This window comes from Epinephelus moara, chromosome 23, assembly GCF_006386435.1.
Source record: "Epinephelus moara isolate mb chromosome 23, YSFRI_EMoa_1.0, whole genome shotgun sequence".
Lineage (NCBI taxonomy): Eukaryota > Metazoa > Chordata > Actinopteri > Perciformes > Serranidae > Epinephelus > Epinephelus moara.
The window spans coordinates 2593545-2607036 of NC_065528.1; the positions used below are offsets into that span (position 1 = coordinate 2593545).

The 13492-nt window shown below is 40.1% G+C and overlaps 1 protein-coding gene across 1 annotated transcript in view; it reads left to right on the forward strand.

Annotated features, from left to right (window-relative positions):
* The window catches only part of LOC126384788 (sorting and assembly machinery component 50 homolog A-like), a 22767-nt gene that overhangs the window by 5965 nt on the left and 3310 nt on the right, over window positions 1–13492 (forward strand). Inside the window, exons 6-14 of the mRNA XM_050036081.1 lie at window positions 2254–2384; window positions 3971–4058; window positions 4330–4458; window positions 4673–4744; window positions 5687–5773; window positions 7597–7667; window positions 8037–8104; window positions 8434–8580; window positions 9850–9991. Of these exons, the coding sequence (XP_049892038.1) occupies window positions 2254–2384; window positions 3971–4058; window positions 4330–4458; window positions 4673–4744; window positions 5687–5773; window positions 7597–7667; window positions 8037–8104; window positions 8434–8580; window positions 9850–9991 (935 nt within the window). The remainder of the gene's footprint in view (window positions 1–2253; window positions 2385–3970; window positions 4059–4329; window positions 4459–4672; window positions 4745–5686; window positions 5774–7596; window positions 7668–8036; window positions 8105–8433; window positions 8581–9849; window positions 9992–13492) is intronic.

The following is a 13492-nucleotide window of genomic DNA, read 5'->3' on the forward strand; positions in this document are numbered from 1 at the left end:
TTCATATATGGTAGAATATGTCTTTTTCCAACTTCCTATGCTGAGATACATGTAAAAATGTAAGAATTTAGGCACACAGATTTTTTTTTTTCATTGATATAAAAATTAATATAAAATACAGGCACATAGAAGTACATGAAATGATGGCAAATCTGGTTAGCCCAGATTGTCCTGAAAAAAACAAGATATAGCATGTGTATGTAGCCTTTATAATGACTGTGATATGAGCTTAAAAGTAAAGGCAGTAAAAAATACCCCGAAAACGCCTAGGGCCCATAGGGTTAAAAAGTACCGAAATAAGGTACCGTTTGGTACCGGTACCGAATTCCAGATACCGGTACCGGTACCATATCGGTTCAATTATGAACGGTACCCAACCCTACTGAGGACACTAATTGTTGAAGTTTAAAGTGAGATTCTTTCCCATTCTTGCTTGACATAAAACTTCAGTTGCTCAACAGCCTGGGATTTCTGTTGTCACGTTTTGCACTTCATAATGTGCCGCACATGTTCAATGGCAGATAGGTCTGGACTGCAGGCAGGTCAGTCTAGTACCTGCTAGGAGTGTAACGATCCATCGATCTGGATCGGTATATTGATTTAGTGGTCAATGATCCAATGTCATAGATGCAAAGTGAAAACATCGATTCATTTCATCATCTTTAGGGTATGGCTTTATTTTGAAATTTTGTCACCGTCAAACGGCAGCAGGCGGATGGCAAGCAGCCAAGAGAAAGATGATGAAGCGTTATTTACTTGGGAATGAATCAGCAGTCTGGAAATAGTTTTGATTTCTGAGAAAATACGGGTCAACAGACAGAGCACATACCATATGTAAACTATGTCGTTATGCGATAAAACACAACGTAGTGTTGCCTGTCTGGCCGAGCATCTCGCTCCGCTAACTTCTTGCAGGAACACAGCAACGTTAGTCTTGCAGAAATAAGCAGGGATGTCCCTGAAAAAGATGTCGTATGGATGGCAGCATATGTTGCTCCAAAACCTGTATGTACCTTTCAGTATTAATGGTGCCTTCACAGATCTGAGAGTTACCCATGTTGCCATGGGCACTCACACACCTCCATACCATCACAGATGCTGGCTTTGAACTTTGTGCTGGTAACAGTCTGGATGGTCCTTTTCCTCTTTAGCTGGGAGGACATGAGGTCCATGATGGACTGGTCAGATCACAGCACACTTTTCCACTTTGTGTCAGTCCATCTCAGTTGAGCTCAGTCCATGGTGCTTCTGGATGTTTTTGATATATGGCTTTCACTTTGCATAGTAGAGTTTTAACTTGGATTTGTAGACGCAGCAACAAACTGTGTTTCCTGACAATGATTATCCAAAGTCTTCCCAAGTCAATGTAGTAATATCCTTTATACATCAGAAAACAATGGAAAACACTCTCTGATTGGCTGCCAGGTGTCAAACTGACTGTATTTGATCAACTTATCAGAATCGTGTTATGTTATAGGTGGCAGGACCAAATTGTTGGCATGTTATGCCCAAGACAGATTTGATCTTAAACAATTAGTCACTTAAGTGAATAGATTAATCCATAGGCATAGAATATGGGGTCCACGCCGAAAAAAACATAAATGTTGCAGTTATTTTGACAATATTAAATACATTATTTATTGGTGCATAAAAATTAACCAGAATGCAGGAAAATTAAGTGATCGATGCTTAAAATTTTCTGGTGGACGACCCTGAATCCCCCATTTCATATCTAATTTCGTGCATTCTGGTCAATGTTGGAATGAAACCTACGCCCTTGGATTAATGGGTGTTAAAAACAATTGCTAACTCAGTTTTATTTATTTCATAGCCATAACAGGATATTTTGTTTAAATGTTAATAGACAATACTGCAGACATTTAGACATGTCATAGCAGAATAGCTCAGGTGTGTTCAATAGCATTAATAACAGTTACATTTCATTTCAATGTGGATGGATGTGGTTTTGTGCATGCTGGCTCACTGACACTGCTTACTGGAACACTTGAATGAAGTGGAAGCCTCATTAGTGTGTTATTGGTTGCACCTGTGCTTTTCCTGCTGTCACAAGTCAAATATCAACTGTGAAAAAGCCCTCATCATCATCATCCTCATCATCACAGTGAGTTTCAAGTAAACTACATTGGAGGAATCTGGACACATGGTGCTTTAACAGTCACACAAAAATCTATAAGCCTAAATGGTCACAGTGCTAACTTGCTATCAGCTAAAAGTATTTGTTGGGTCTTGCAGGTGCTGGGTCTGAAGTTGCCCAACATGTTGGGTCGAGCCGAGAAACTCACCTTCCAGTTCTCCTATGGGACCAAGGAGACATCATATGGCCTATCCTTCTTCAAGCCCCAGCCTGGACACTTTGAACGCAAGTAGGGTAGCAGTGGTATTCTTTCACCGTATACCATGGTATAAAAATGGGTAGTTATCATGTACATTTGCTTATCTATGGTATTGAGAAAAAAGCAACTGGACAGAGAATCTTACTTGTGTGTGCACATCCCATTTCCTCCTTGATTACTTGTCAGTCTTTTTCACAAACATTTCTTCTGAAAAATGTTTTGAAGTTTCAGTAATAATAATGTGCAGTGATGATAGCCGTGGCCGGAGGCATTATTATTTTGGGTTGTCCGTCTATGCGCACATGCGTCCTTTTTTCCATCCCATCCTTGTGAACACAATATCTCAAGAATGCCTGAAGGGAATTTCTTAAAATTTGGCACAAATGTCCACTTGGACTCAATGATGAACTGATTAGTTTTTGTTGATCAAAGGTCAAGGTCACTGTGACCTTGTCTGTCTCATTATTGTGAATGTGATATCTCAAGAATACCTTGAGGGCATTACTTCAAATTTGGCTCAAACGTTCACTTGGACTCAGCAAGGAACTGATTAGATTTTAATGGTCAAAGGTCAAGGCCATTGTGACCTTGCATCTGTCTCATTCTCATTTATTTATTTATTTATTTAAGCGTTTATTTGGAAGGGACAATGCATATTGATGAACATCAGTAAATACATCTGTAAATATGCCGGAGTTAGCAGAACTGCTAATTTACATCCGTTGTCCCTTGGCTGGTCATAAACATGATATCTCTAGAACACCTTAGGAGAATTTCGACACGAACACTAGGACTGAAGAGCAAACCGATTAGAATTTTGTGGTCAAAGTCCAAGGTTAGAGTGACCTTGCAAAATGTGTTTTTGGCCGTAACCCAAGCATTCATACGCTATTTATGCCAAAATTTGACACAAGTCTACTACAATAAAATAAAGAAGTAATGGCATTTTATATCCAAAAAGTCAAAGGTCAGCTTCACTGTGACATCATAATGCTCTGCATAAAATACTTTTCGTGCCATTATTCAACGTCATATCTCAGGAACAGAAGGGGAGACATTTGGTCAGATACTGAATTGGTGACAATAATCTTGGGTGTCCACCATGAAACTGTGCAGATTGTATAGATCCTCTGTGCTGCCAGGGGGAAGATGTGTGTGAAGCATCAACGTTTCCACAGACATGGATGTAAACAACATGGGTAGACAACAAAACATGGAAAAATATACTCCAGGTTGAAAAATACCCAAGTTACCATTCAAGGGTCATTGTAACTGATAATAATAATAATAATAATCATCATCATCATCATCATGAGATGATAATCATAATTCTGTAATACAATATACCATGAAACCGTGATATTCATTTAGAAGTTTAGTGTACTGTAAAAATCTTACACCTGTGCAGTGCTAAACACAAGTATGTCATTGGATGTTCTAAATAGTCCTTTGATTGTGCGTCTAAGTAAGTGGAGGGATCCTGATGACATGAAGTGAATGCAGTGCTTTCAAGACAGCTGATTCTCAAATCTTGGATTGCCAGTTCTAGCTTTAATTCACCACCAGCGTACGGTTTCGGAGTAGCGTTTTTTCACACTTGGTGTCCTTTGTTTCAGCCTCACACTCAACTTGTACAAAGTCACCGGTCAGTTCCCATGGAGCTCCTTAAAAGAGACGGACAGAGGAGCGTCTGCAGAACTCAATGTAAGAGGCTGCGTTGTTTTCTGTAATGAAAAAAAAAGAGGATTTAGAAGGAGAGAGAGGAAGAGTTGCTGAATCTTTGTGACTTTGTGGACATGCATGCTTTGTATTTGTTCACAGCAGTGTGTAACTCCAAACTGCAACACACTTGACACACACAACTGTTGTACCATGCAGGAGGGACATATTATTTGCAAGAAAAAGTGTAACTGGTGTGTTTGTTTAAACTAAAACCACCTCAGCTTAAGTTCTCCATCTTCCTGTCGTCCTGCAGTTTCCTATCTGGATGACCAACCACACGCTAAAGTGGGAGGGTGTATGGAGGGAGCTGGGCTGTCTTGCACGCAGTGCGTCCTTTGCCGTGCGAGAGGAAAGTGGACACTCACTGAAATCTGCCCTCTCGGTACAGCCTGGAGCTTTCTCCACTTCCTAGTACACCCAACATTTTAGAATTTTTTGTTTTATACAATTTATTCTCTTCGGAAAACACATTTGTTTTCCATTTTGGCCTTTGGTGTATATAATTGTCTGGACATGTATATGAGGGTTATGAAAGCATTTTGTCCACCACAGCAGTTCAACAGAACTCCTGTTCTGTTCTGTTTGTTTGTTTGCAGCACACTGTGTCAATCGATTCGAGGAATTCTGCCATCTTTCCCAGCAGAGGTGCCTTGCTCCGGATCAACCAGGTAAGTGTGCACACATGTCCATGGATCTGCCTCACATCAAATAATGTGCAAATAATATCTTACAGTGTGAATTCACTGGTCATTTAGTCACTAACTGATTTAATACATGAGATTTGTTTTCAGCTACTGATGAGAAGACAGGTTCTTTCAAGTAACTCGCTTTATGCTCTTTGCCCCATCTGGCTCAGGAAGTGTTTGCTTGTCATTCTTCAGCTCAGAAGATGTGCACCGTATAAGTGTGGAACTAGGCCTGTCACCATAATTACGTTATCGACTTAAAGTACTGTATGTGGGCTTGACCTACATCCTTTTGCTGCATTTTATATTGCTTGACGTTTTAATTTGCATGTTTGTTTACATAAGAATTTCACCAACATTTTAGCCATCATTTGTAGTCTTACACTCCAACAACTTCATCCTCTACTCCACATGCACCATACAATAGATTAGTTTTTAGATATCTGAAGCAATACAGTTTCACACAAAGAGTACAACGTGTCAATATCCGTGCTCCTGATGAACCAAAGTTAAACATCAGAACGTGTATTGAGTAGCTCTTGTGTCTTGTCTCATATATGCAAGCCAGCCAGCCAGCCACACACACACACACACACACACACACATACACACAGAAGCATTCAAATGCTGAATGTACAACGGTGATGTGATAAAATACTTTTAGAGGCTGAATGGCATCCAAAAAAAGTCTTGGTTTTATGTGGGTTTCTTTAGGATTACATGACAAAGAAACAGTGGACCTGAAATCTCAACTTCTTCCCAGCTCATTGCTGGTGTCTTGAAACTCAGCACAGTTCACGGTGAAGTTTTGAGACATTAATACTGAGCTAGTGGGACATTTGGGGAATTGCAGTAAATAGCAGAAAATGTATTTGTTGTGTTGTTTCGCTACCAATAAAGACATTATGTCTGTATGCCCTGCAGGAACTGGCCGGGTACACAGGAGGAGACGCCAGCTTCTTGAAGGAGGATTTTGAGCTGCAGCTCAACAGACGGCTCTTCTGGGACTCCGTAAGCCAGAAATAAATCACTGTAGACCTTTTCAACATGACTGGCCTCTCAAAGATGCAGCACGTCTCTTGGTGTTTTGTAGTTGCCTAAAAGAACCACCAGTGGGCGACAAAGCAGCACCAAATTAGAGAAACTTTCCTGTTTCAGCGCCTGTTTGTGTACATGCCTGTTCAGAATGGGCTGACTGCTCAGCCTGTGGTATTGCTATTTGCAGCTTTCTCAAGAACTTCACAATCAACACTAAGCAAAACACCAAGGCCCAAAACAGCTATTGGTTTATTGTGATGTTTCGACATGAAAAAAAATGTAACTAGTTTGCGATTCTAACTTATTGTACATTGAAGTAACATAAAAAGGCCCTTTAAGCACTTAAAAATTATACAAGTCAACAGTATACTGCTACCTGTGTATGTGTACATCAGAGGAAAACATTATACTGAAACATTGTACATTATACTACATTTACTTGACTGAGACATGTTACTGGTTACACTGCAGATTCAGATTTTACTCACAAAATATAACCATGAAATTATGGTGCATTGGTCATTGGTCATTAAACTATACAGTATTACATTTGAATTGAAAGCCCCACCATGCACAGACAGTAAGTAAGTGTAAGTACATTGTACTGATAATTCCTCTCTTTCACCCTTCATGACAAAGCTGTAGTTGGTAACTTTTATAAAAAATAACTTTTTGTCATATTTGCTGAAACTGAAAGTAGTACATGCGACAAATAATATTTGAAAAATATCACGTTCCTCCTCATCCTCATAGTACTCCTGGTGGCATTTGTAAGAATCCACAGAGCCTGAATGAAACCAATCAGTGCAGAGGACTCTGGAACGCAGCTGTCAATCATGTTAATCACGGCTCATAATCTGCAGTGAAACTGTCAAACTAGGCAGCGCTGATCAAATATGAATCAAGATTCTGTTACCGCAGTGCCTATTTCTCCTCAAATATTTTCACAAACATTTTTTCACAAGCGTTTTTTCAGCCGAGTGTGAAGCAGTTGGGATGAGAGTCAGCACCTCCAAGTCTGAGGCCATGGTTCTCTGTCGGAAACCGGTGGATTGCCCTCTCCGGGTTGGGGGAGAGTTACTCCCTCAAGCGAGGGAGTTCAAGTATCTCGGGGTCTTGTTCACGAGTGAGGGTAGAATGGAGCATGAGATGGATCGGCGGGTCGGCGGGAGGGAGCTGAGCCGGAAAGCAAAGCTTTTGATTTACTGATCCATCTACGTCCCAACCCTCACCTATGGTCATGAGCTCACCTATGGTCATGAGCTCACCTATGGTCATGAGCTCTTGGTAGTGACCGAAAGAATGAGATCGCGGATACAAGCAGTGGAAATGAGTTACCTCCGTGGGGTGGCTGGGCTCAGCCTTAGAGGTAGGGTGAGGAGCTCGTACATCCGGAAGGAGCTCGGATTAGAGCCGCTGCTCCTTCGCGTTGAAAGGGGTCAGTTGAGGTGGTTTGGGCATCTGACTAGGATGCCTCCTGGGCGCCTCCCGCTGGAGGTCTCCCGGGCACGTCCCACTGGTAGGAGGCCCCGGGGGACCTCCAGCGGGAGGATTGGATGGATTTAATTAGCGGGTGTATCTTGGCTGTAATGATATTAATGTGAAAAGTTGGTATGGTAACAAAAAACAAACAAACAAAAAAAAAGCCTTAAGTTGAGGCTGCTTCAAATTTGACAGAGTACATCCTTGGGTCCCCAGCAATACACCTGCCAAGTGTGAAGAAGATCATACATGTCTACAGAGATTACTTGTTTTATACTTAGATTAGATAAAGGAAACAATTTGTGTCCCCTCAGGTCTTGTCTGCTTCTCTGTGGGGCGGGATGCTTTATCCCATCGGAGGACAGCCGTCCTGCATCGCTGACAGGTACATCTGATTTATCCAAGAGCAGCCACCTGGCTCTGACACATCAGACACACTCTGGCTGCTGTAAAATCCTCAAAATCCCAACTCTTCACCACTTTTTTGGTGAAGAGATTGCTCTCAAAATGCTAAATATCCATTTAAATCTAGATGTATTTAATTACCAGCTTCTTAATGATAACAAAGCTGATCATTAAGAAGCTCTACATGTAAATGGACACATTCTTTTAATTTGTTAGTATTTGTCCCCCAAAGATTTCCAGTTTTTTTCCTTAGTATTTTTGTTTTAACTTTGTGATATTAATGACCCTAATGTTTGAGACAATGCTGCACTCTGATTGGATGATTCAGTGACACTTATGTTGTGTTCAGGTTCTACCTTGGAGGTCCCACCAGTGTACGAGGATTTGGGATGTACAGCATTGGGCCACAGAGTGAAGGTAGACACCCCTTAGACTGTCAGTCATAGAAACCTTGAACTCAAGAAATTGCTTAAGAAGGATTTTGGAACAATAATCAGCTGTTCCTTAAATTGAGGCTGTGGTTAAACCATTATGTGTCAAAAATGATGGGGAGAAGGGGATAAAACTGGTTTACTTGCCCAGACTATAAAACAAGACAAGCAGGAGAAAGAAAACATTTTATCAAGACTTCAGAAATGCACAGAAGAAGTAAACAACTGAAAAGGAGTACATATGGAGCTGCAGCTGAGTGTGTTTGTAAAGTTCAGCAGCTTACCTTGGTTTGATACTCTCTCTCTGTGTTCCAGGTGACTATCTGGGTGGAGAGGCATACTGGGCAGGTGGTGTACACCTCTACACTCCACTACCCTTTAGACCAGGCAAGGGCGGCTTTGGAGACCTTTTTAGAACCCACTTCTTCCTCAACGCAGGCAACCTCTGCAACCTCAACTATGGTGAGTGGGCTGAAAATCCTACTAGATGCATTCAGTACCTGCTGAAATGATCAAAACACTCAATACGTTTAAGAAAATGGATTTATTGTGTTAGTCTGATTAAAACCAGACTTTTAAACTACATGTACGCATGTTAGTTCGAGTGAAATGTGATTGGGAGTTGAAATCGTCCTGCATGTTTGCAGTCAATCTGACCCAAACTGGCCTAGGTGCTTTGCGCATGCTCCACATTTTCCGCCCTGGGCTCTGTCCCAGAAGTCGAATAGCATTAAATGCATTATCGAAGAAGAAGCTGGTAACAACATGGCGAAATCTACATCCAGAGCCATGCATTTCTGGATGGACCCCTTCCCAGTAAAGAACTGTAAAGCTAATAGGGGTGGTAATCACCAGAGGATCCACGATACTTAAGTCACGATACAATATTATTGTGATTTTAAAAATGTCGCGATATGCTGAGTACTGTGATCAAATATATTGCGATTTATTACTTTATCAAATGTAAATTATGTCCCTAAAGGAAAAACTTTGTCAACATATTTTTTATCTAATAAGACAAAGTTTGCAGTCTGTTCATCTCACTTCAGTATTTTTTTTTTGCAGCAAAATGTATCTAGTGACTGAAAAAGCAATTGATTATATTATTCTAGTAGGCTACCTAAAGTTTAATTTGGATTTGTCATATCCATAATTTATATAATAAAAAGTCTACACTACGATATCGCCACATAAAAATATCGTGATACTATGCTGCAGCGATTTTTTTTTTTTTGATTTTTTTTTTTACCCCCACCCCTACTAGCTTACTGTAGCTTACTTGTTTGTCTATTGTTTGGTCTGTAACATAACAGGTCAACAGGAAAAAGGTCCAATACTAACAAGCTGAAAGGGGGCATATCACTCCCTATTGTAGCGGAGTTGATCATACTTAGGCCAATAAATCGATTCCCTTCCCATGCTTGTATACTGGGACAAGGACAGTAGTCCAATTAAAAGGCCTAGTCGAGCTATAACCATAGCTCCACTTAACTGTGCATGTACAGTAAATGTACTGACTGTAATGTAGAAGACCACTTTAGACTAATACATGCAGTATACAAAAAGATACTTTATAGAATAAAAAGTACATATTTTCATTTAGCTTAGACACACTTAAATTGTTTTAGTGCATTTTATTTTTTTTTTAAGTCTTGAAAAAATGTATATGACACTCGGAGAGGAGGCTGTATCCCCAGGTGGGTTGTAACATTTTGAGTGTTGTGTGTGCAGGTGACGGTCCCCGGGCACACCTTCAGAAGCTAGCTGAGTGCATTCGCTGGTCGTACGGAGCGGGAATTGTTCTGCGGCTCGGGAACATTGCCAGACTGGAGCTCAACTACTGTGTGCCCATGGGAGTACAGAGTGGAGACAGGTGCACTGCTATTCACTGTCACACCTGGGTCCAGTTGTTCACAAGTAATCTGATCAGATTTAGGCTTTCGGATTGGATCAAATCTTGAAAATGGTTTGCTCAGAGGAAAAAAAAAGGATTCTGAAATCGGATTAGTTCATGTTATCCGATCTTGGCTTTGATCTGGATTAAACCATCAGTTTTTGTTGTTCAAAACATTTTGGTAGGATTGGGATACCTTTGATCCAAGAAATCAGGATTATCCTGATCCCAGCAGAAGGGTGGATTCAAGGTGGATTTCAGGAACAAAATGTAATACACCTTTGAAATTGGTAATTTATATATCCATTATATTTTGGACATAATTTTTTTTAGTGTGTAATGCAGCTGCCCTTAAAAAATGCATATCGTTGCATGCAGTATGCACACAATCGGGACATACTACTGTCTCATAATGTTATGCCCTGAACTTTGACCCTCTTGCTTTTGTATCCGTTACCATGGAGATAAAACAAATGCCACCTGGGCACTGGGTTCAGCCTGGAAAGCTCTGCTGTTTTTACTTTGCAATGTATGTAATTTAGCTATAAGTTATAACTGCACAGATTGCAGATTCTAACATATTATTTTTTGCATACTGCATTTGACGTACTCTGTATTGGGGCATACTAAATCTTTTTCTGATCTACTATATAGTTTGGTAGCATGGGGACTGGAACGCACAGAAAGTGTCAAAAGCAAAGATCTCTGTTTCGCTATCTATGCCCATAAGCAGCAATTGCAGCGTGTATGTTGGCTGACTTGAAACCAGGCTGGTGTATTTATTTATATCAGACACCCAGTACCTAAAACTGCAAATACAAGGGTTTTCATCAGTGGGCCATTGGGGTGAAAAATAGTGACTTAACTGATTTGAATATAAAGAAACTTTAATTTAAAAGAAGATCAGTCTGATCCAGATTACATTTTTTGAACAACTGGGCCCTGGATATAACAGGACTAAGGTCCATTCATGTTTTTTATGGACATTCACAAATGAAATACTAGGACGTTTTAGATCTGTGGTTCTCGACCTTTTTGGGCCAGCACCCCCACATCCATAATCCAGGACCATTATCGTCCCCCATCAGTTAAATAAGATAGATTTATTTGACAATGACAAAATCCACATAAAATTGCTTCACCAGTTACAATTGTCAAGGAGTAAATCACACAAGAAAGCCACAGGGTAATAGTTAATAGTTTATCTTTTTGCACAATTAAAACACAAAAATGTAAGAAAAAATTACACATACAGTGCAGGGAGAGGCAAAAAACCCAGAGGACTTATTTGAAGCGTCCACCTAATAAAATTATTTCCATTGTGAACCTCTTGGGGGAGGCAAGATGCTCCATCTGGCAAGACTGATGGGCGCAAATACAATATCAGTATAATAACATACAGAAATAAAAGACATATTACAAGATGACGCTGTGTTTTTACTAACCATTTCTTCAAAGTTTGCTTTAAATTTCTCTCTGCTTCAGTCAGTTCCAGACATACTGGCAGTTTATTCCATGAAGCTGCAGCCCTTAATAAAAAGTTGTTTTTGCCCATTGAACTTTTGAATCTAGTAAGAATAAAATTAGTTGGGTTGCGTCTTGTTAAAAAGTTGTGATTGTCTCTGAAGCAATTTAAGTTGCTGGACAGATACTTGGAGACCTCATTCTAAACAATTTTATTTATAAAGCCCAGTATTGATTGTGTGATTTTGGGCCGTGCCAGACGAAAGATGACCAACGTGAAAGAATTGTGGCAATATCTTTTGTCGTGGCTCAGTGGTCCTACGTCGCTCAGTGAGAGAGGTTCAAGGACGGCAGTTGTCATGTTGCTGCGACCAAAGACAGCCTGGGATAAAATTCTGAGTGTCAGAAATTTTGGATGACCATCTTACTGTGTGACTGCTGTTATGACCTATGTCTACTAACTTACCAATAGAAATGCAGCATGAAATGACGCACTGATTAGTGTGACAATGCTAAATGCTAGTAGATGCTAATAAATACACTTCGAGCTCTCATTGCAAAATTGGCATGCCAAGTTGGCCTCCTCCCCAACCATGACCACATTCTCCTCCTCCTCCTCTTCTCCAGACTTTTTCGACACACATAAATGCAACTATAGCCAGGGCTTGATAAATATTTCTTTTTATGTTTCTCTTGCCACTACAGTTGCGTACATGGATGACGCACACTGATGATGTTTTGTTCTTGCAGATTGACATCAATGATCGTACGTCATAGCCTGCAATTTAGTAGGCACTGTCATCGTACAGTCTGCATACATCAAACTTGATGTTGTACCCAAGTTTATTAGATCCATGTCGCACAGTGTAGCTGTACTATACTTAAAGATTGCTCAAATCTAACAGTAGGAGGCTTAAGTCCCAAATGGATTGGTAAGACTCTTATTCACAGAGGCCAATTAAGTTGCAGAAAATGTGCTAAATCAAGATGGATATGGGGAGGTTACTTAAACACAACCCTGATTAACTTATTTTGGGCAGTCTGAAGTTATTTTTTTATGTGCTGTGGTGTACTGTTAAACCAGGAGGTGGCAGCATAGTCAAAATGTAGGCTAAGTGTCTCCCCTGAATATTGATGACAATCATTATTCTGTGCTATATCATGAAATAAGCATGTAATGAATGTCAAATAACAGATTTCATTCAACTTAGGCCAGTCAGAAAGCAGTAATTTGGCACTGGTGCCAAACAAGAAGCATCTAGTAGGACATTTATTTCCTGCATTCTGGTAAATTTTTAAAAACCAATCAATAGTGGAAATGTCTTTATTTCTGTAAGGGAAAACATAAAATTCAGGCAGCAGGTGACTATTCAAAATCTACTAGAATATAATGCAGTAAGACTCTCAGACATTCTGTATTGTTATCTCTGTTGAGTCAGCACACATAGGCAAGATTTCCTCTTCTACTCCCTCTTCCTGTGTGTCTTTTGTTTGGGGAGGTAACCTCTTTAAATGTGATTGTGATACCTATTCGCACCCATGACACATTATTTCATTTTAATACATTTATAAACCCCTGGACTTTAATAGCTCATATGTTTGTTTTTTCCCTAAGATTTCTGCTCATGTTCAAAACCTTCTGCATATTCAAAATACATCCAACCCATCTGTGTTCTCGGAGAAGTTCAATCAATCAATTTCAATCAATTTTATTTATAAAGCCCAATATCACAGATCACAATTTGCCTCACAGGGCTTTACAGCATACAACATCCCTCTGTCCTTTGGACCCTCACAGCGGATAAGGAAAAACTCCCCAAAAAAAACCCTTTAACAGAGGGAAAAAAAAACGGTAGAAACCTCAGGAAGAGCAACTGAGGAGGGATCCCTCTTCCAGGACGGACAGACGTGCAATAGATGTCGTACAGAACAGATCAGCATAATAAATTAACAGTAATCCGTATGACACAATGAGACAGAAAGAGAGAGAGAGAGAGAGAGAGAGAGAGAGAGAGA